The sequence below is a fragment of the Falco cherrug genome, chromosome 5, assembly GCF_023634085.1.
Source record: "Falco cherrug isolate bFalChe1 chromosome 5, bFalChe1.pri, whole genome shotgun sequence".
NCBI lineage: Eukaryota > Metazoa > Chordata > Aves > Falconiformes > Falconidae > Falco > Falco cherrug.
The window spans coordinates 1564778-1589072 of record NC_073701.1 but is presented as its reverse complement, the minus strand read 5'-3'; the positions used below and the strand labels follow the sequence as shown (position 1 = coordinate 1589072).

The following is a 24295-nucleotide window of genomic DNA, read 5'->3' as shown; positions in this document are numbered from 1 at the left end:
AATGAATGGAGTGCTGAAGCCGACAAGACATAAGAAAGGCCCACGGAGGGAGTGCCAAGAGGGTACTTGTACGGAACAGGAGTATGAGAAACATCCTGGGGAACCGACAGGCAAAGGCGGCTTCATCTCCAGAACGTACCAGTAGGAGCCAGAGCTGACCCTAACACATCAGCCTCCAAACATGCCCCTGTAGCCAAATACATCCAGGCAAAGCAAATGGCAAAAAAATGAAACTTGGGAGGTTTTTTAATTAATCTGTGATCTTTGGTGTTTTGGTACTACCAGCTGTTCTACTGAGCTGAGTAACGGGCTGCATTAAGCTCCTCAAGGTCCCAACCCAACCAAAGATCCAATCTCTCTATGGTTTTTAAAAAGGAAAATCTGTATTACAAACCCTAAGAAATGGTTCAGAAGTTAAGTAATTAAGCCTTCCGTGCTATACTTGCAAATCTTATGAGAATCATTTTCATGCAATAAAAAAATACCTGCCTTCTGATACTAATCTCTTTGGCACTGGCTTTTTTTTTTGTAACACCTGCTCCTAACATGTTCTCCCCTCATGTCTAATATCTCTTTAATTTCCCCTGTATTTTTCTCTGCCATGTCATCTTTTTGCCCTTCAGTTCTGTGCTTATTGTATCAATTTGCTTACTTTCTCAGTTATTCCTGTCTCCTGTTTCTCTTGAATGTGCTGCCAAGCTTTCAATTTTAAATTAATCTTGATTTCCCCTTTAGACTTTGCCAGAAATGACTCAGTCCCCGCCTTTAGACAGTATTTGCCTTTACAGAAAAAGTTACACAGAGATGAAATTACATATTGTTTCACACTATGTGCACTCACTACACACAGCCTCCTTCCTCCCTTCAGTATGATCTCAAAGATCAGAATGCAAAAATCAGGGAGAGAGAGTCTAGAAAAAAAAATTAAAACCACATAGCTTATACACCTTCAAAAACATATCCTTTCCACTATGTCAGATGCAAAGTACATTACACTGCACCCGATGAAAGTGAGTAAATAACGTTTTGTGCAGTTTTTCTAAGCGGATGAACTGGCTTGTTTTCACAGATTTACAAATACATTTAGCTTATCTACAGTTTATATACATGTATATATAGGAGAACCAAGTTCTGACAGAAAATTAGTCGACAAACAAAAGCTATGAGCAATGAATTAGTAAGCACTGAATCTTCATAGCTGCATAAATTCTGCAAGGCACTTGAAAAACCAAACATTTATTTTGAAAAATGGTGAGATAAATACCCTAAACTCCTGCCGCATAATTTATAGAACTCAAGGCCAGAAACATAAGACAACAAATTTCTTCTTTTATACCATGCAATCAAAATTAAAAAATGCTCATCAGACCATCTGTATAAAGCTTAATTACCAAGTTACCTTTATAATTACATCAGTAAGTAGTATTTGAGTGAAACGTTTCTTCCAGAGATGTATCTGGATTGAGTCATACACCACAGATGTCCAGGAGAGGTAACTCTCGGTCCTCTACCTTCTCATCATTTTCTACCACCACTTCTGGTTTTACACAACCTTTTAAGAATGGGATTACCAAGAAGTCTGCAGCATACCAGCACTGGCCCTTTATTCATAGACTTATAAAGAAATAAATCCTTCCTCATATTCAAATCTCCTATTTATAAACCCAAATGCTCACAGGTCTTTTGCCACAGAATTTCATACCAGAAATTCAAAGGGAGCTGCTTGCCTTTTGCAGGGCCACGTACTCTTCAAAGCCGCAGCTACTCAAAACACATCCCCTTGTTCTGTTCCCGTGTCAGTCTGGCCAACGTGGGTTGGTTGTTCCTGTAACACGGAGCCTGTGTCTACACCTTTGGCAACATTAAAATGGATGTAATTTATACAGGCTAGGCTGAACAACTGATTCAATTCTGCTGAAGTTTTCTATTTATTAGCCATCTCACCATGAGCAAATCTACAGTCAGCTATGAATTCTTATGAGAAGATTTCTATCGTCAAGGCACTACTATACTGATGATCTCTGATTTTCCATTAAGTGAATTTCTAGGATGGGGAGGAGGAGTGAAACCAGATGAACTGGCTCACCGACCCGTAGGTCACCTCAAAGGACCTTTCCTGAACACATAGTTAAGTGCCTAAACCAAGAGAACGCATCCACAATTTTGTATCTTGAATTAAAAAATAAATGTTAATGGGCTAGAGAGCTTCTTAGTAATTTCCTTATAAATCTGTTTGCTGATAATCAAACTCATAAATGGTAGCAACACTACTGCAGACAGCATCCCTTTGATTCCTGAGAGCAGAAGAATTCACCACCTTTACCATGGGATAGCTGCGCATGTCATTAGAGGCAACGTGAGTTTTGTTAATATTTTTGCCAGTTTTTAGTAGCCTTGCTTTAGCATTCATGGCATTTCTTTTTCCCTCACACTACCTGTTCTTGTCTAAGCACTTTTTAATATTCAAACTGCTTTCTAAGAGGAAAACATAACAGTCAGCACTGAATGAAAACAAGTTCCAAAAGGCAAAACCAACCAAAGACGCCTGGGTTTTAAAGTGGTATCACATCCAAAGTTGCATTTTTGTTTTTTTTAAAGTGGGGAAAAAAAAAAATCCTGCTGGAAGAACTGTGGTTTTGGTTGATAAAAAGAGAATGCCATACTCCCTCTCCTACATCACGCCGAGCACGAAAACCCTCAGTGCAGACACTAACTTAGGGAGAACGAACACAGGAAAACTCAGCAGGTAGAAATTAACGTGTCACTGTGTCAACAGCAATGCCAATAAACCAATGTAATAACAAGGTAAGATACTGTGCTTGCTGTCACTGGTGCCCATCAGCATCAGCATGACTGAAGAGGGAGCCAGAAACTAACAGTCGTGGTCATCAGGAGATAGACACATGTGAGTAGTTACAAAACACCTGCTCAGCTTTTATAGCCCTCTACAGGAACTGGACCAAAGAGTGAGCTTTCAGAGTGGCTACCACTACATGGCTATTGTATTTTCTATTGCCAAAATACCTTGTCCTTTATTTCTACCAGTTTAAAGCAGGTCATACTAACAGGCAAACCTATTTCCAATCAGACTTAGAGGAAGCAAAATTGCAAAGTCAGTTTTCCCCTTCTTTCCTCCTCTTCGGGCGCTGTGTGGTACCAAGATGCAGCAGTAAATTGGGCCATGTGTCATCTGCCATCCAAGAAAGAGTTTACTACAAGTGTGGTAAACAAACCGCACAAGGATTACACGCTGCACTGCAGTGAGTACTGGCAATACCCAGTATGCAACAATGCTTTAAAGATCAAGGGGGGAAAAAAAAACTTTTTTTTTTTTTTTTTTCAGGCTGTGTCCTGTTAAGAGACCAGTGAGCTGTCACAACTACTTATGAACAAGCTGCTCATCTCCTGGCAGCAAACTGAAATCTCATCTTCACTGGAAGATGAACCAGTTCACAAAATACGTTGCCTTGCTTACTGAAGACCTATACTTTATATATTTAGGTCAGTTGTTGGGGACATCCATTGGTATACATAACAATCTGATTAAAGAATCTTCCTGAACAGAAGAGATGCTGCCTGCCAGTTTCCTGGGAAGGATTAGTTCAATTATCTGTTAACAGAGTATCAGGTACTTAACAGCCCTCGCTCTCTGCTTTAAATGAGATTTCAGGCTGGGTTTATCCATGTGAATTACATTATTATTTTGCCCAGAAAGATATATTGCTTTGATGGTGTTTATAAAGATGAGGAAGACAATCATGTAAAGGAACTGCTTTATATCTAAGGCTGGCAAAAGTAAATCATTAATTTTTCTTATATTGCAAATACCCTAAATAACTTTATTCAACAATAAGCCACCCTTTTTATTGTATTAATAAGTCATCAGCAGACAAGAACACACTGTCATAATGGTGTAAGTGTCCTCCTGCCACCATCACACAGCAGCAGGTAGAATAATATTCACTTTGTTTTCCTTACTTGATGCTGTTTCTCAAGCACGACCACGTGTGCCATACAACTGACCCTCTACCCACCTCCAGGCTCCTGTCCTTCCATGCATTATTGCTAGCAGGAATATTTTATTTGCCTCTGTCAGTCACACTAGGAGTTCTAATGATTTGTGAAGCTCCACTTCATGGCGGGGGAAGCAAGCAGTCAGCAGGTGGCTTGTGCACTCTCTCCATCTCCACAATGCTGATGCTTCGATGATGATGCTTTGTTGCTCTAAAGGCAAGACGGGGTTAACTCCTGCACGCCCTGAAAATCTTTACGGACTGCTAACAAACGATCTAGGCAAAGCACGTATCACTTAACTAGCCCTCTCAGTCAAACCAGAACGTAGGCAAGAACTGGGAACAGCCCCTGAATGGTGCTGCAAACAGCTGTGGCCCAACCTCTGGGGGGAGGAACCCAGAAGCCGTGGCCTCGATGTTTGGTTTCATTATAGACCCCTGTGAGATGCTAGTTCCATCCCAGTTTTCAGGGACCCCTGCTAACTGTACCATTCCTTTTTGTGGTTCATCATGTGAGATTTCCAGAAGTTTTAAGGACTCCAGTCTGGGAGGACCACAGGCACTCAGAACACTAATTGCTGAGGAAAGGTAAAACCACACTTCTGTTTACAGAAGCACCCCAAATCCAGTGAATATCTCCAGTATTTTTATCCTTAAGTCCTTCCACTATGCAATTATTGATGTCTGAAACTAGCATGGTAACACAGACCCTCCCAAGAATACCATAAACCTTCACGGAGCACATGCCGAAGAATTTTACAGGGAAGATTTAGAAGGTTCCTCCTGGGTGCCTATAAAGCTGTGAGCCATCTGCCAAAGCTCCTGCACAGAAGGTAGGAGTGATGAGCAGCTCTTCCCCTGTGACCTCCCCTCTGGCTGGGCTGGTATCCCATGGATTTTCAGGACAGGGCTATACCCCCCAAGCACCCGCAACCTACCGCCCATCTCCCAGCTGGAACGGAGGAGCTGCAGCACTGAGCTACAGTGGCACACACACCGCTTTGGGGGGTACCCATACCAAAGCCACCCCCTGAGAAGATGCATTCTAGAGCCCCTGATACAATTACAAAAACCCGAACACGGCACAAGCATATCAAAACAAGCAAAGACTTCTTGAGGATCAGAAAACAAATAGGCTTCCCCCTCAAAACGAGCATTAAAGAAGAAAGACTAGAAAAAGATGTAAATAAAGCTCTTGCCTATACAGAAAGACACAAGTTATGCAAAACATCAACTACAAGAAGTGATGTCATGTTTAAATTCCTTCAAATCAAAATTTCCATTAAATACATTTTCAACCTGAGTTAGTTTTCATGCCCTGGGTTATTAAGGCTGAAAGAATCAAGCTTCCCAAAGGCAAAGCTCAAAAAAGCAGGGGAAGCCCACACATTTAAAGGATTTATCTTAATTTCAATATAATCCAGGCACCTGAAAGAAAGTCTGCAGTGAAACAAAAGAAATCCATGTAACACCACATTCCTCTGACTCTCTTGGTCTCAGTTAACTACATCCCTTCAGCCTCCTGGCAATGACATGCATTTTGCATCCCGCCTTCTCCACCCTGGCTATGCTTGCCCCAGATACTCTCTCTCTCAACATTAGAGGATTTTATTTTCCGCTCTCCGTATACACGGCATCTCGCCCAACTCCTCACACATGGAACATGAGAGCACAGAAAATAATGCAGAGGATACGTCAAAATCCTTAACCAAGGCTGAAAGTTTATGAAGGTACCACACACTGCAGGAAGGTTTATTAGTGAAACTCTACTAGCAAAGGACTCCCCCTTCCAATTCACAGAGCCAAGGGGAGAGGTGGGACTATGAGAAGAGCTGTTATTTGAAGGAGTTTCCCCACCCCACCGGGTCACACCATGGAAGATGTCCATGGCAATGAGGGCTTGCCACCATGGCGAGCCACACTGTGTCACAGGTAAGGGTGAGGCTGTAGCAATGGGGCAGGGGCAGACTTGACACAAAGGCAGGAGAATCCATCCTCAGTTGGGTAAATGCAGATAACGCCACAACAATCAGTGGACGGGGCTCATTCCTGCTTGGCTAGGACTTGCCAAGTAACAAGGAAGCACGCCCAGTCACTCTGGAAAGAGACACTTTCTTGAAACAAAGGAGGAGTAAGAAGTCCCAGAGCATGGAGAACAGCTGGAAGACAGTGGCACTGCTTCTTTGCCTCCTGCTGCTCTTGTTTCTTCTGCAAATGCTGACTCAGCAAACTGGACCTGAAGTTACCCCAGAGATGGGATGATATTACTGCTTCTTAGTCCCTTCTCCTGAAGAGCAGGGATAGCCAGCCTTGCTGGTGCCAGCCCCATCAGAAACTCACCTTTCTCAGCCTTATGTCATCTTCCTTCTTCGGTGAGGATGATGGCGATAGCATGGGCCTCATCCAGGAAAGGTAACTGCAACTTCTTTGAGAGCTCCAGGGAATAAATTGTACTGTAGGATTATTAAGCCTCAGGGGAGATGTCACAGTATCCAGAGACAGTGGACATGCCTATGATTGGGATCACTGTGAAAAGATTCCTGTAGATTTGCTCAAAAATCTGGACTTTATCTATACCTCAAGAAGTCGGACAGGCATTTGGCATGTGGTACTAGTGTCACAGTCATTCCAGCAGTGGGTGCAGTCACTGCTGGGAGCTACTGGGCAGCAGCTGTCAAGGAGAAGCGCATTCATCAAATGTGTGTTCAAAATCTTCGGCTTTTTTTACAGTTACAGCAATCAGCGCTGCTATCTTCTCTGTTTGCAAAAACATGGCAACACTGCTCTTTATCTTGTTTATGCTTTATTGCTCCTATGATCATATAGTGTGTTTAATTACAGGATTACTCTGCATGTACGCACTGCCTGGGCTCTGCAGCTGTCTCTCTCCTTCCTTGAACAAACTCCTGTTTGGACAGCAGAAAGTTAATTTACAGTGTCTCCACAAAGGCTTGAAGTGAAGAAACTGCTCCTGGCAGGGTTCAGCATCACTGCCATCTTTTGGATGGTCTTCAGAAATGGGGAACAGCGGGCTGGAGATCCTGCAAGATGCTGTAGGAAATCTCCATCTGCCTTTACGAGCTCAAAGAGGTTGACATAACCGATATGAAGAGCTGCAGCTTGTTTCAGCTGGCATAGCTGGTCTGTGATGTCCTACTTGTACTTCCTGCTCCCTTACCAACCAGGCGTGGGGACAGCATAATAGAAATTAGAGCTTTTCGAACATTTGATTCAGCACACCATGAGAAAACGAGAAAATGCCATTTCTGCCGAAGATTCCAGTGTGTACCCTACATCAGGTTCTGACAGACATCTTGCTGTCCTAAGCCTTGAGGACATAGTAATTCCTGATCTCCTGGTACCCTACTCTCACAGATATGAGATTCAGGCACACTCATCATGGATCGACTTTGTAACTTCCAGCTGCGGGGTCTGCTGGCAAGCTTTGCTGTTTCAGCATTAACACAGAAAGATCTCTGTGCCACTCATTCTTACCGCTTGCCTGGCTGTTGCTTTTATGTGCCACGAGTTGAACACTTTGGACAGGCAGCGATTTTACAAAGCAGCTCTCCTGGCCTTCCTTGGAAAGCAGTATCAGCTACATTGATGCCAAAAAAGTCCCAGATCCACAAATGTGACAGAAGTAGAAGAACATGTAACCAATCATACACCCAATAAAGAGCAATTAGGTAATGTGTTGAAAAGAAGGATTTACCAATAGCAACAAAGTAAAGAGAAAACCTCATGTTACTCAGTGAAGAAGCAAGCACCAAACACAACTGATCTTGAACAAAGTCTTAATTCTGAGAACTGGATAGACGCTATGGGAGATGAAAGACTTCTCAAACCACATCCTGAGAAATCAGCTATAAAATCCAGCCGATTTCCAAGTAACAGAGGAACCTCCCTGGAAAGAGATTTTTTCAAGACTGTATGAACAGAAAGCTCCAATAATAAAAGTGTACATTGCAATAGCATCCTTTTTTTGTGAAATGCAAGCTCTTGTTCTGATCTCTGTATATACATGATATTTTCGTTAACCATTTCCATCCTGATGCTCTTACATACAAGAGTGATATCAAGATATTTTATTTCATTAGTATTAGGTAAGAAGTGAAAGATGAACACAAAACACCTTTATACAGTAAGTTTAGGGAATTAACATAAAGGAACGTACTGTTCTAGGGAAAATGCTAAAGAATGCCTTGATAGGCATCATTGAAAACTATAAAAAAAGTGGATTCATAGCTAAAGACAAAAAATGGATTTGTGCCAGGATGATGCATAAGAGAAGACAAATCTATTAATGCAAACACAAAGAAATGTTGCCTTTTCATTTGGGGTTTGGGGTTTTTTTTAGGGTTTTTTTGTTTATTTTAATTCATGTAAGGATGATTTTCATCCTAAACTGCCACACTCAATGTTTACTCCAGACTAGGTATACAGAACATTTCATTTCTACTTATTTTTGTTACCAACTATGTCACAGTGTCATCGCTCCCCCCAGCCCCCAGCATGACGAATGCCATGCCTAGTCCCTGCAAAAGTTAAAGGATTGTTGCAGGGATTGCCAAGGAACAGCCTGGCTCGGTTCAGATCAGAAGTCATTACATACTTCACTGCCAGCACGTTAACGAGGCCCATTAACTCCATTTGACAGACAGCAAACGGGAAGCACAGGGGTGCTTGTGAACTCAGGAGGTGGAAAACTTGCAGTCCACGCACCTTAACATAAGATCGTGCTTCCTTTTCGATCAAAATGCAAAATGTAGAAATTTTATCCATTCTATCATAACCTGGGATGGAGAAAAGGAGTGCCTAGTTCTCACGATACGGCTCTCATCCACTTTCAAAGCAACTCTCCTAAACCCTTTATCTGCAAAAATATGTAATTAGTAGCTCCTGATTGGGTACAGAAACAATGAACCTTGCATTTCCCATTTAGAGATTTTGGTACACAGAGATAACACCTATTAACGTACAGCTTAAGAAGGAATAATGAGTGAAGTAAACACTTTGTATTGGTTGCTCAGTGGAAACTAGGCAGAAAGCTCTGGCACACAGCAGAACAGAAGAGAGCCTGCCTGCACACCCAGCACTCTCAGGAGATCTCACGCTTTTTTCCTCCACTTCTTATCAAGTCTCTTTTTCTTTCTTTGGTTTGACAGTATAATTTAATAATAATAATAATAATCCAATATACAGTATAGCCCACTTGTACTGGGGTCCCCAGTACTGTATGCAGCTCTAGAGTCCCCAGTACAAAAGGAGACATGGACCTGTTGGAGCAGGTCCATAAAAATGCTCAGAGGGCTGGAGCCCCTCTCCTACGAGGGCAGTCAGACAGAGTTGGGGTTGTTCAGCCTGGAGAAGAGAAGGCTCCAGGAAGACCTTATAGAGGCCTTTCATTACCTAATGAGGCTTGTAAGAAAGATGGGGTGAACTTTTTGGCAGGGTCTGCTGCAATAGCGCAAGGGGTAATGGATTTAAAATAAAAGAGGGTAGATTCGGACTACATATAAGGAAGAAATTTTTTTTTTTTTTACGGTGAGGGTGCTGACACTGGAACAGGTTGCCCAGGGAGTTGTGGATGCCCCATGCCTGGAAGCCAGGCTGGATGGGGCTTTGATCAACCTGGTCTAGTGGAAGGTGCCCCTGCCCATGGCAGGGGAGTTAGGCTAGATGACGTTTAAAGGTTCCTTCCAACCGAAACCATTCTATGACTCTATATTCCACTATTTTAGCATATATTCATTATATATTTCAATAATATACTTTGGACAAAAGGCACAGGTTCAAAGCTTAAAAAAAATCCCCAAGAATCTCAAAAGCAATGACAGACTGGGACCTCACTGCGATGTAGGAGCTGAGACAGAAGGCACACTCTTCGACCTGATAAATATACACCTAGCCAGACACCAGATGGCCCGTCCACCATCAGCCCGGAAGAACTCCTTGTGCAGAGGATTTAATCCAGGGCCTCCCAGGCTGCAGACCGACCTGCCCTGCCACCAGGGAAACCTCAGTGCTCTTCCAGATCAAGCAGACTGAAACAGAACGCACAGGCAGGTTTTACACAGCGTTGAGTTTCACAAGCATACCTTAATTTTCTTCTATCCAAAAAGCATTCTGACATGGAAAAATGGAAAAAAAGATGGTGATTTTCCTCAAATCAGGAGCACTGTCTGTTAGGCAGAGAAACTGTTTTGTCTCTACATCAACAGAAAGGTACAGTGAGGCAAGACAACCAAGACATTTGGCCAGAGGGACATGCAAACTCATCCTCCTCAAACTTCAGCTTTTCATGCTCATCACTTGAGGAAGCCCAGCAGAAATCCCCACATGTAAAAGGCTGAGCTGCTAAAAAATTCACAGGTGTCGTGTTCCACAAAAAAAGGCTTGTGACTCAACACCAGACAGGACAAGCCTGCAGCATTTCAAGCCAAGTTGTCAGCTGCTAAAAACAGCAGTTTTTTGTTTTTTTTTTTTTTAAGCTCCGTTTCACTATTCCCCCATCTACTGCAGTGAGAAGGAACTCTTACAGCAAGAAGTGACAGCAACACCCACGATCTTAACACAAAAGGTTTAAAATTTTACCATCACCAGTAACCAGCATCATTAAAACCACGAGCACAGTTGATGCTCCTCTGAGTAATACCACTAACACGACAGCTGAAATAGAGTATGGAGACCAGAGTCATGCTAATTTTTAAAAACATGTTTCTAGTAAGAGCATTAAAAACAGGACAATTTATGAAGAAAAAAATTAAAAATCTAAACCAAAACCTAAACTAATAGCCAGCTGTATTTAAAAACTGATCAATATCTACCATTACGATTCATAATCTGGTAAAATCCTACCAAGCACAATTATCCTCTCCATACAAAGGGCAAAAGCATATAGATAAAGCACACTGACAAGCAAATTCTCCAGATGAGACCACTTAATGATTGAACTTCCATAACTGAGTCTTGGACACTTTCTTTTATAGTTGTCACTACAGCTTCTTTACCAGCACTGAGCGACAGAAGTCAAAATGAAATAAGAACATCTTTTAGAACTGTCATCAAGTAGCAGTAACTCTTGTTGCAGACCTAAGCAGAATTTATATAAACTAAAAGGGGAAAACCAGAATTCATTCCAAGCAGACTGTTCATTGTACAGGACCAATTTTTCAAGGCATCAGAAGTATGGAAATTAGTATGAAAACCTTCTAAAGCAGTATCTAGCGACAGTCTTACGGAAGTAGGGGCTTGGAGGAAGGGAGATGGGGACTGGAATGTCACGAAGGCACAGGACAGGGATATGAGCAAGCGATGGCCTGATGAACAAAGGCAGGATACCCACCAGCAGGCAGAGACACCCCCCCAGGGGCATAAGCCCGTGTGCATGTTCCCAACCTGACCAGGCAAAACACCCCGACGGCGGGGTCAGGCTCGCCTGCTTTAGCAGGGCTAAGGAGTGGCTCTCATGGCTGAATGCAGCGTGCCCCAGCCCCGGGCTGAGGAAAGCCTTCCCTCCTTGGGAACAGAAGGGAGGAGACCAGATTGGAAATGGCATCTCAAACCTGTTTCCAAGCCCAGTAAGTTCTCAGGGGCAGGTATCTCCTGGGCTCAGTTACTGGAAAGCCTCAAGGCCCCTTCCTTGCCTTACCCACACGGCACACTGCAGAGCAACCACCCAACTCGGAAGCAGTCTCTCAGGTACCAGAGGCAGCCCCACCTGCCACACTAGTTTGAGAGAAATTCAGTTTGAACACTTTTTAGGAGTTCTTCTTTTGGAAAATAATTAAAAAAAAAATCATATGAACACTTTGACAGGAATAGTTTTTTGCCACAAGTCATGAAGCATGTGAAGTCCACTGGAGAGACTGATGCCATAAAAATATTTCTAAAAACAAAAGTCAACCCAGTGGCCAAAATTTAGGAAAGCCAGAGGATAAAAGCTTTGTAAGAAGGAAAGAAATGAAATGTGGTGATGAAAAGTCCTTAAGCAAAGGAGCTTGTTCTGACTCTACCAAGCGGTTAGAAGCAACTGGAAGGAAAAGAAATACTCCGCTTCACAAATGCAGGCAAAGCACGTGTTTTGGTGGTGTCTGGCTGTACCCACAGGCATATTGGGGCAAAAAAGTTCTTTTCAGGGGCTTGTGCAGAGGTGTGGTATTGATCTATACAAACAACCCAGCTACTGATATGGGGTCTTTGCTCTTTCTCCGAGGTGTCTCATGCTCACGGTAGAGGACTCCAAGGAGCACACTCCAGCCTCAGTAAGTTACCCAGAGACAGGATCAACGTTCCCAGCTGAAAAGAGCATGTGGGACCGCTCTACTCAATGCTTGAAGGCTTCAGCGATCACACAGGACTCAGTGTGATCTGTGCTCCAAGCAAAAGAAACACAGATTTCTGGCAAGGCAGCGTGCCTCACCGTGCTGCTGAGCTCCTACAGGCCGCACCACCATGGCCACACCAAACAGCTCCAGCTTCGCTACGGCAGCTGCTCCTCGGCACAAGGCTGACACGGCTCAGGCTGCCCTCCAGGAAGCTTCTTGGCTACAGAAACAAAACCACAAGCATTTGTCCTTGGTTATGTCTGACAGCAAAAGAAAGCTCCTGTTCTGGGAGCCTTCCGAAGAAAACTGGTAGGTTAATGAAGCTGACCTAGATGAAACGCAGAAGCTGCCTCAAGTTAATATTTGGGCTGATCATCCGCTGATTTTTATTCTTTTTTTTGTTAGGACAAAAGTGTAAACTAACAAGCTTAAGCTTCACCACTACTCCAAGACAAGGGATGGCTGCTACAAAGGCTGTATACCTGCAGCGGTGCCATGGCAGCAGATTCAAAAGGCTGACCAGCAACCCCAGCGCCCAGCACCACCCTCTGAGGGTGGCATCCTGACCAAGCTGCGAGGGAGCTCTGATGGAAGCCCTAAGCCTGACAGATCCGGAAGGCAGATGGGCTCACTGCCACAAACACCCAGCCGGCTCTTCAGTTGCCACAAAGGAAAGAGAGGGGCAAAATGGTGCGCTGCCTTCCTTCCCTTTGGGCCTCCTGTAACGCACCGCACAAAGCCGCCGTAGCAGAAAGGATGGCTTGCAGGTGAACCTTCTGCAGATGGAAGGCTTGGAGGGTGTGGACGCTAAAGAAGTGAAGCAGTAACACTTGATGAACAATCGACTAGCAATTTCTTTCAAGATAAGCACTGGATTTTTGCTTTGCCACTAAGCTGCTCTTCCAAAGAGAAGACACTTCTCCAGGAGAAAATTCAGATCCCAGGATGATGCCAAAGACCTAAAGAACCAACAAATATGGGGTTTTCTCCTGGTTATTTTAAGGGCTGAGGTCTTAAAAATCCCCTAGAACTTTTTGATACCTATGTGGTGCTCCCCTAAACAAAGAAGGAAGATACATATGAATGCCTTGACGCTTATCAAACCTTAAGCCATGAAATATGGCTGAAAGCCTAATATTCTAGGTAGCGGGCTACAGAAGGGCCATGAAAAATAAAGGATAAAACGAGATAAATCAAAGACACAGGCAATAGATCAAAAGACAGGTAGCTGGTAAGACACGCGAAGAGCCTTGACTTTAGGTTGGGTAGGGCTCCAGCCTTGTTAAAGTAGGTGAAATAAGAGCTATGAGCAGCGTTACTGCCGGACCGAAGTAGGCTATGATTGTAAGTCTTTGGGTATATGCATCGTTTCAATCTAAGCATGTCTTTGCATAAGTGCTCAGAAGAATAAGTTTATGATCTTTTTTAATAGAAATTTCAAGAGCAGGATAGAATTGGCTTGGTATTTCTCAGTTTGTCACTGAGAAAATGGTAAGAAGATTGTGTAATGCTTTTGTGAAGCAAACCGACAGCCTTGTAGGATAAGTGACAAAACTATTCTTTCTTCATCATAGTTACAGAATATCAAAACAAACCAAGCTATTTTGGCGTGAGAAGTTAGTGACTTGACATTTCAGGCTGATGTTTACTTGAGTGGGTATTTTCTGAAAATATCTTGATAAAATATGCATTTTAAAGCTCTAACAAAAGGTGCTACACTGGCTGAGACCTGCACAGAAACAAGCTTTAAAGATTTCATATTCTTAAGAATTTGGTTACTTTAGACAACTTGCTGCTGTAAAATTAGGTTGCAAACTACTGAGAAACAAAGATTCTAGCAAATTCTTCATATGCAATATTTGCTAGAGTATTTCACAGACACCTTCCAGCCTCCTTACCTCTTGTCCTGAAAGGTAGTATGCTGCTAGAAGACCGCCAATGAAGCGAATATTGACCTCAAAGACAGACACTTCGGAATTCTAGAACAGAAAGAGAGTAAATAATTAACCAACCCCCTAATCAAAGAAGGAAAAAAAAAAATCATCAAGGCAGAGGCACGCCAATCCACAATCAAAGGTTTGTAGTGTTTCGGTATCTCGATCCATACTGACATTCCTGTGCACATCTTCATGACACCAAGTGTTAATTCTAGTTACAGCTTAAACTGATTTTTTTTTTTTTTTTAAAAAATCAAATTAGTTTTTTCTCCTGCTCTCTAATCATATTATTACCACAAAGTGCAACTAAAGTTGTTTGGGGATGGTGAGAAAGAAGGCAAGGACTTTACATTTCCATGATTCAGCATCTTTTACGTTTAAGCACAACAACAAATCTTCTGAGTTTACAGGATGAAGTAGAACAATAATTAAGAGAATTCTTGTAATGCGCTTTCTTAATCTGAATTACCAAGAGCTCCATTTTAACAGTCTCTGTCTAGGAACAGCCTTTACATATTTAATGTTATGACATTTACTGCAAGACTACTGAGAAACTGAATAGACTAAACCATTTTACTGCCTTCCTCCACATTAACACCCTTGGGCTAAGTTTACCAGTACCTTTTGACTCAGTCCTCTGAAAAATTAAGAGGAACTATATAGTTTTAACATTTTTCTGCCTCCCTCCGTTCCCCCACTGACTCCTTTGCCTGGACACACCCCATCTGTCTGCCCCGTAATCTCTTCATTCAACCCATCAGACACAGGAATATAGTTTTATTAGAAGATTTTGAGATAAGGGAGACTTTTCCTTCCTTCCTTTTATCCAGAAAAGCCACCACAATGTGCGCTGTACAAGCTGACCCACCAAGTAGCACACAGTCGAAATTGTATTTGTAGCTATGTCTTTCCTTCCACACTATTTCTATGGTACCTGTGGTTCTATCATGCATTTTGCATGTATCCAAAATAAATGCATTTTGCACATATTACTTATTTCTAAAAGATTATATAAATACTTTAAAGTTTTCCTCAAATAGCACTGATGATTAGAAGTCTGAAGTTTGAAATACTCCCAAATAAAGGTTTTTAGTAAGAGACATATTTTCATTCACATACAGGTGATACAAGAAAAGTATCAACAATACACCACAGGATTCCACTTAATACCTATTAAAGACATGAATCACACAAGCAACAGTACAGTGTAGACTGAAACCAATGACTTCTATTTCCCAGTAAAAGAATCCAAGAGGAGCAAATTAAAGTATTTATTTATAAGCTTCAAACCATATAAGGAAATAAGTCTGGTGTATATATAAGGCAAGGCATTAACCTCCAGAAATGTCTTTTGATACACAGAAAGCTGTAATTGAACCCCAGTGGGTCATGCAAGTTTCTTCCACCCAAATCCTAGATTAATTTTGCAAATTTATATCGAGATTGCCTCGGATCAGACAAGAGTTACAGAAATAATTTAGTTCACCCTCATAATGGTACCATTATGTCTACACTGTCTCTGATATATTTAGGGTCTTCAGTTTTAGACTGAATAATTATCTGGCACTAGCTGAAAAAAGCAGAACAGAAATTTTTTAATGTTTGCCAGACAGTTGATGTATAACACAAAAGGAAAAAAAAAAATCCAGACTCCTCATTTCTGAAATGTAGGATGTAATATAAAAACAATGGGAAGCATCTGCCCAATTTTGACTGTATACCTACATTTCATTTTGTGCATTACTGAATGAAAATTATTTTTGGAACCACAGGACAAGTACAAGGACTTAAATACAAATTCCGTCAGTCTGTGACAGTCCCAAAATAGTAGTAAGGACAGTAATCAATAAGGATAAAAGAGCCATTTCTTCCATTTAACACTTCCAAACTCTGCACACAATGAAGAATGCCAAATGCTGCCTGGTCAACTGGAAACATCCTGTGACAGATTCAGAACCTGTCAGCAAACCAAGGTGACCCAAGAGGCATTCATCACGTTAAAACATCTTAAGGACAGGAAAGAAGAAGAAATTGTATTGTTAAGTCATTTATACACCGTAGTTTGGAAAGAAATTGTCTTTTGCAGCTCCACTATCTCCAACCACTACCAGCAAGTAAAGCTCCACCTTCTTGCCTTCATTTCTGAGACCCTGTTAGCTCTCACTGACCACTTTCCCTTTCTTCCATTATCCAATTTGTACTCTGAAAATACAATATATAGATGTATCTTTACTTATAATTAAAGTGTGAAAAGGTTGGGTGTTTGGGGTTTTTTTGTTCAAGATAAAGTTACAAACACTGAGAACTTCACTACGGCTTGCATCTGATACTTCAAATCGTAAGTTTAAGATCCAGCTGAAAGACCCCTTCTGTGTCCTGTCCCCCCCCCCAAGAGGAACAGTGCAAAAAGGACTCGAGAAAGATTAGGCCAAGCTCTACTCACCACACTGAAATCAAGATTTTTGTCGATCCACTCTTGTCCTTCTCTGAATTCATCGTGAAGCCCCATGATATAAAGAGTATCCAATGCATCTACTATGGTAGCACCCATTTGTGAGTTTCCTACACAGGAAAGGAAGGATTTCTATTACAAATTATCATTTCATTACTTTTCTCAAACATCACAAGCATGAGAAAATAAGCCAAGCAGTAGCAAAACAAAGTTACTACAAAGGTAACAGCACAGAGTAATCAAAATGAGCAAGGAATTAGCAGCAGCATAAGGGGGATCACTCTTCTCTTCCAAAGCATTGGTCCTCTGGCAGTTTGGCTTCTGGGGAGAAAAGACTAAAGAAAGACACACACACAAAAAACTTTCTCATCTGCTTTCCTAACCTGAACGTGAGCAACTGTACTTTGACACACAAACAAAACAAAAGGACAAAAGACATTCAGCTTCAAAAAACTATAGGGAATTCTAGGATAGAAGTGTTACAACAAAAGCAATCGGTACTTGCAGCAATGCCTTGCATTCCCCATTTCCCACTGAAACCTCCCCAGGTTTGCAGTTATGGAAGCCACCTCGGCAGGGAAGCACGGGCTGAAGCGCAGGGATGCCCTGGCTGGGCTGGGGTGAAGCCGCAGCCCCCAGCTGTTCCCATCCCCCCCGCAGGGACCCACACGATGAGCTGCTAATGGCTCCTCAATCGTCACCATTTAGTGTGGAGCACTTAAAGCCAAATAAAAATCAATGGTGCTTCACCCTAAACCGCCATTCGCTTGAAACAGCAGCAATTTAGGGCTGAGGAGCGACTCCCCGGTTTGCACAAGCAGACAGGACGAGGATGGAGGGGGGACCCACCGCCCCTCCCAGCCCCCACCCCCTCGGGCCACCCCGCACTCAGCTGCTGCCCCGGGGGGCTGGGGTCTCTGCTGCCAGGGGAAAGCAACAACTGCCGAGGGTCTATTGTCACGGAGCGCAGAGAACTGCCTACGCCCTGAAAGCAGCCGAATTTCACTGCTCTCACCAGCACTCTATAAAACAGCACAATAACTATATGATTAGCAATTTAATGACAGTATTCTCCTAACAAGTTAAGCCAATTTTGTTTTTTTTTTTTAATGTACTCTTCATCCATAATGGAATCCACAATGATTTTTACCTGTTTAGAGATTTATTTTTTTTTCTCTCTCAAGCATAACAGTAACTGAATGAAGCCATCACCTCCATTGCATTCTTTTCACATACGTAAATGACCAACGCTTACAAGTAAACTTAATTCCATTTTCAGGGATTTCCTCCCCCCAGTAATAAAAATTAAACAGTCTCTATGACAAAGTAATCACCTACTAATTTCTTCAAAGACAGCCGTGCATCTGTTTTAATTAATTTAAACTAGATATGGAAAGCCTAAAGTCAGTGGTGTGTTAAGAATATTCAAGTACAGATTGGAACACGCTACCTGTCACAAGATTTAATTAAAAGACACCTCCTTTGACAAACTGGCCACCAGGCACACCTCCAGCTCTCTGGATCCAGCGTGGTGCCCTGCAAGGTTTAACACCTGCAGCCAAGTGCCAAATCCCACTGCTTGTGCTGCACGGAGGCTGCACTCAACTTCGCACCTCTTCATAAGCATGATGTGACAGTTACCTAATTTATCACTTCAAAAATATGCAAATTGGACCATGACACATGGACTAACTTCAGGATTAGCTGACAAGGTATTTCTGACGAAGTTGGAATGTGTTATACTGCTATGGCACTCCAAGTCATTTCTGTTCCTTTATTTAAACCACATAGATGGAAATTTTCAAATACACAGGGTGTTTGAACCAACAGGGACGCACAGCCTTGGGAAATCCTGAAAGCTCCTCTTGTAATAATTTCAAAAAATGAAAACCTTCTAACTTAATAGTCAGATGCAGTGATAACCACATCAGTAAACACTCATATTCTAGTGCTGGCAGGGGATGAGGAGAATACGTTGCACGGGGATGGACTGGCAGGTCAGCATCCCCCACCGTGCTAGAGAAGTTGAGACCCCACTGTAAAGTCACCCACAGTTTTCTGGGTCTCAGAAGTAAACCAAAGTGTCTGCAAGGTGGGACAGCAGTATGGTGGGCTCCAGAATACCTGCTTTCCAGCCCTCCAGAAGCTATCTTAAAAAATACAAATTTAAAGAATGTTTTTCACGGAGTTCTCTGCACAGAGCCGTGGAAGAAGGGCCATGGAAACGCAGAAGCCCGTGATTATTTCTGCCACCTCACAAAGCCAACAGATGCACCCAGGGACTGAGAGCGCAGAGGCCAGGACTGCAGGGACAGAGCTCTCTCCAGAGCTGCCCAAACGCCTCCGTGGTTTCCTGATGCATCCCACAGGGACTGAAACCCCAGCCCCATCACACAGACCAGGAACCTGCTTTCAACCTCAGCACTGAGCGAGTGCTCAACATACAGACCTCCCCTCAACCAAAAGTGCCCAACAGGGACTGATGACAACCCGTTTCACACAGGCTTCTCCAGCTGCAGGGGCAGCCCACCCAGGCTTGCTCAGTGTTTCTCACCCTCGAGGGTCACCGGCACAGGTTCATACTCCAAGCTTTTGTCTCTGCCACCCCCCAACCATGTGTTGAAGCTCTCCCTCCCGCTGCCTTTTTGCCCCTTTCTTTCACCTTTGTGTCTGCCTTTCCCAGAAGCACAAACGTCCAACGAAATGTTACCGAGCAGAGCCCCTCCTGCTCACACGTGCCCCCGTCCCTGCAGCCACGACGCCCGCTGCGGAGATGGAGATCGGTATGGTTAGAGTTTCTAGACTTTATGGGAGAGCCCAACTACTTCTTACCCTGGTCTCCCAAGGATAGCATTTGTATCCCAACCCATAATAAATTATTAGGTTTTCTTCTTTCATAAATAGGCTATTTCAACCAAATTTGGTTTATTGTTCCTTCTACTTCTTAAACACATGGCAGCTAATCTTAACTGCACACCAGCACTACTTCTTTGAGGAAGACTCAGAAGAACAACCTTTGCCTTTTAAACTTTTTTGGCTGAACACGTTTCTAAAAGGTTAAGAGATGACAAGTCAATATTTTTTAAGAGATTGTCTACCCAGTCGTCTTCCTTTAGTGTCAGCCAGGCAGCACAGGTCCAGCTGACTCCCTTCTGGGCACCGAGGGGGAAGAATCCAGAACGCAGAAGCCTTGTGCCTACAAGAACAGAGGGTGGAACTGGACATAAGGCAACACAGGGGACAATAACGCAGCACCTTGGCTGCCCCGTGTTGCAAGACAGGTACAACTGAAAACCATTTGTGAGCTACACTAGGCTGAGTTAGAGAGCAAAATTAATTAATTGCTCTCAGCTTCTTTCTTGGAGGACTACCTGGAACAGATGGTATTATCAATTTGCTCCTAAGTAAGAACTTCCACTGAGTTCTTCTGTATCTGCTGAGGTCCACAACCTGACCAGAACAGGCAGTGATGCTGTCATAGCTGTCTTCCTCTACCTTCAGATGCCCTGGCACTACCAGCAAGTATCAGCTGACATCTAAAGCAGGAAGGAACAGCAAGTGCTCAGAGGTCACTGGCCGGCATTCGTCACATGTGGTGCCACAGGGAAAACAGACTACAAGGGATAGGCAGCTGCAGTCCCTCCTCCTGATGTCAATACAAACCATTCAATCTAAAATCACAAAGAGAAATAATTTTCCATTCATAATATAGTATGGGGTTTTTTTCCCCCCTTTCATAACTATGCTAAGATCCATAAATTTTGCCTTAAAGGACAAAAATACAGTCTTCCGGGACACAAGGTGTCATTTGAAAAGTAATAAAGTAATTCCAAACAATGAAATGTTTATAGGAGTACACACCACCTCAACCAGTCTGATCTATCATTGCTCTGGATACAGAGAGCACAGATGTCTCATTGTGGCAAAAAAGACTATGAAACAATTAAATTATAACAGAAAATAACACTTCTCGTAGCTGAAGGCACTCCTCCCAGGGTCTGCCTCTGCTCAACACAAAGGCTCGGTCAGTCGTGTTGCAGAAGATAGTAACCGATTCCAAAAGGGCTCAGTTTTACAAGTGTCAGATTAGGAAGTTTCTTCTCCATATAATTATAGTTCTAGTTGATTGAGCTCCAAATTTAATGAAGTTTGCGTAATGAATGCAACGCTCATTCTTCTAAATAAAACAGAACATCCATCATAAGCTAATGGAAGGAATTTAGCAGTGAAATAGCTGAACTATTAACAAAATCATGCCCACTCTCATTAAGCAAGAGTATTATTCCAGAGGACTGCAAAATAGTAATTCAGATTTATATTTAGCTGGACTTCAGCTTCCCGAGATCAGACAAATAATTCCTTCACTTGACAGCACATAAATCTACAGTGCGAAATATCCTGCAAATCATATGACTAAGTATAAACAGCAGGGCCATTAAAAGAAAAATGGCCTCCCGATCTAAAATCCTTGTGGTATGCCAAAGTGCTAGATGAAGAACGCGTTTATTTATACCATTTTAAAGTCTCACAAGAGACTATCAAAGTACGGGGAGACAGATTGTTTTCATGTGTTCCATGACAAAAGGAACATGAAGAAAATAAATAGCCCCTTTTCATTACACCATAATGATAAGCTGAGAGATTTGGAAAGCCTGATACCAGCTACTGCATTGCTCAGTTTATTATGTGGAAGCAGAAGAAACTAGGAGCAGTGAGGTACTAGAAAAAAACCCCACGCAAACTAGCACAGATCAATCACGATCAGAGAAGACTTTGAGAATTCGAGACACAGGCACATTGTGTAAACAAGGAACAAGGTAACACAATAAAACTTTGCCAGCAAACCGAAGCCACGCACTCAGAGTTGAAAAGTCATCAAACAGGTGCTTCATGGAAATTTTGGTTATTTGACAAGTCGCCCATACCTACTCCTTTCTTCAACAGGTAGACATCACACACAAACCTCATTCTTCCAAAAAACACTTCCATGGGAGCTGTCATCAGCCCGAGTCGAGGGCTGAGCAGGTGTACTGGCTCTGGTGGGATGGAGTTAATTCTCTTCCCAGCAGCCTGCACGGTGCTGTGTTTTGGGTTTGTGACTAAACCAGAGCCCACCACACATCAGTTTTGGTAGCTGCTGAGCAGTGCTTGAACAGCATCAAGGCTTTTCCCTTTCTTCCCCATCTCCATTCCCCCCACAGTGAATAAGCTGTGGGTGGGCAAGAGCCTGGGAGGGGACACAGCCATGACAGCTGACCCAGACTGACCGTAAGGATGCTCCACACCATACGGCATCACGCTCCATGAGAAAAGCCGAGTCAGGGAGGGGGTTAGCCTGGCAGGTAGCCATTCCCTGGGGACCAGCTGGGCTTCAGTCTGCTTTGTGGTAGGTGGCAAGCAATTACTTCCTCCCCTCCCACCCCTTGCCTTCACTTATTAAAGTACCTTTATCTCAACCCAAGGGGTTTCTTGCTTTTGGTCTTATTTTCTCCCCTGCCTTGCTGGCGAGAGAATTTTCCTTCTTTCCCTTCCACTCTCTGCCTCTGCTGTAACACTTTTGCATTAGTGTCTTACACCGCACTCTGCACCTAGCCAGAGAGCGGTTAGAGGAGTAACAAACCCGATGGAAGTACAGCCTGTTCAAAGGGATCTCTCATTACCAAAATGCACGCCAGGTCACCGCGGGGCTGCTGCAAAGACAAGGACACCAGCCCAAGTGGGAAATGACCATGAGGCCACTCTGCCTCCAAGGAAAGTCATACACAACGGGCCTAATAGATGCACGTGACTGTTCTTACCCTTTTACCTTATGCAGTCACTGAAAGGGAAATATTTATTATTCAGTAGACAAGATAGCAGATGAAAGATCCAGAAGTGGGATGCTCATCAGTTCTTTACAATCAAGGTAAGGTTTTAATATTTCCTGAACTGGTGACAAAAAAAAAAAAAAAGAATCCCAGAGGAATCTAACGGAGACTCTTCCCCCTTGTTTCCAAGGACTGCCTGCGGATGCCACCACCAGCTACGTTTTGAAGAAAGCCAAGGGAATTGGCAAGACTGCTTGAGGAAAAACAAGCAGTCGGACGTAGAAGTAGTATTTGGGTTGTTACTGAAGACAAGCACCTCTACATATCACACAAACAGCAAGCACCTCTGTGTCAAGACATCCCTGCTATAGAAATAAGTTATTTTATACTCTAGAAGGCCAACTCCTCTTCATAAGCAATAGAAAGCTGGAATGTTTAGTTAGCTATGTGTAAAGACTAGAGATCTGGAGATAAGGAAAGGGCTTTCGCTCTCAAAACAGCATAGCCAAGAGGACGGCCATCCTGAGGGACAGGACCACCAGACACCCCCAGCCCCACGCGCCAGAAGCAGCCTTGGTCTCCGCCACTCGTATACAGCTCTCCATTTTTTCAGGGCCCTGGACGGGCATTTACCGGGAGCAGAACCTGCTCCCGCTGGTGCAGGATGCCTTCGACGACCGGCGTGACTAACAGGGGGCTGAGAGGACCGATTTGCAAGAGGACTGTCTCGAGGCGTAATTTAACTTAACTCCCAAGTTACATTCCCGCTCTGGCAGGTGACCTGAGCTTCGGAGCGGCCCAGCACTACTGCCAGCGCCGCTCACCGAGCGCAGAGCACAGCCTCCCCGCGCAGCACGGTGCCTCCCAGAACAGAAGAGGCGGCGTGCCAGGGCATACCTCCTTGAGCAGGCTTTACACTTGGAACCTGAAAGATTAGTTACTTTTCACGCAGACAGGTGTTTTAAACCCTAGCAACAGAGCAAAAATGCTTCCTTGATAAATTCAGCCTGACATTAAATACCAAGTTATTACAGTCTTAAAAAAAAAAAGTATTCTTGCTATTGCTATTCCTGACTGCCCAGCTCCAGAATGGCTGAAAAATGCAGACTGGGAAAAGTGGTACTGATCTAGGGAAAATACAGCAATTTCTACTCAAAAAGATTCAAATAATTCAAGTTTTCTGACTGTAGCAACAAGATTTCTTTATCTGATAGACAGTTACAGACATGGTAGAAAAATACATAACATGAAAATTAAAAACAAACAATTATCAACCCAGTTTTCTGTATCTCTTATGAGGCTCTGGCAATAAAGCTGCCACTACTGAAGCACACCACTTGTAAAATACCTTAATGACTCACAAGGAACAAGATAACGTTTAAGAAAATGAATTAAACTTTTGAACCACAGAGTTTAATTCCACTGTGAAAATATGGGTCACAAAATTAGTCAATGAGACCATACATTTCATACAAAACTGCAACATATGATTTCAGCTCAGCCATAAAATGCAATGAATAAGCCTTTAAGTATCCATGAAGAAACCAATTGCCTTTAACATTTCAGACTAATTAAAGAAGCAGAACAAAAAACTAAGCACGTTGATTGCTTAGTTCTGTTAAATTGCTGATAATAGGCAACACGAAAAGGAGTTCCTAATCTTTTGTACCAGACAGTACAGTATTTTAGCATATAAATAACACTAAATAATCAATTATAATGCTTTCCTTAATTTTATAAATGAGAAAGTAATGGG

The 24295-nt window shown here is 42.9% G+C and overlaps 1 protein-coding gene across 3 annotated transcripts in view; it reads right to left on the bottom strand.

Moving 5' to 3' along the window:
* Positions 1 to 24295, bottom strand: part of MAN1A2 (mannosidase alpha class 1A member 2) — a 148734-nt gene that overhangs the window by 65054 nt on the left and 59385 nt on the right. For all 3 annotated transcript variants that reach the window (XR_008732358.1, XM_055711043.1, XM_055711042.1), the window contains exons 4-5: positions 16724 to 16842; positions 14242 to 14322 (exon numbers count right to left, since the gene is read on the bottom strand). Coding sequence is in view for 2 of the 3 variants with exons in the window: in XM_055711043.1 (XP_055567018.1) it covers positions 14242 to 14322; positions 16724 to 16842 (200 nt within the window). In the remaining variant the exon portion in view is untranslated. The remainder of the gene's footprint in view (positions 1 to 14241; positions 14323 to 16723; positions 16843 to 24295) is intronic.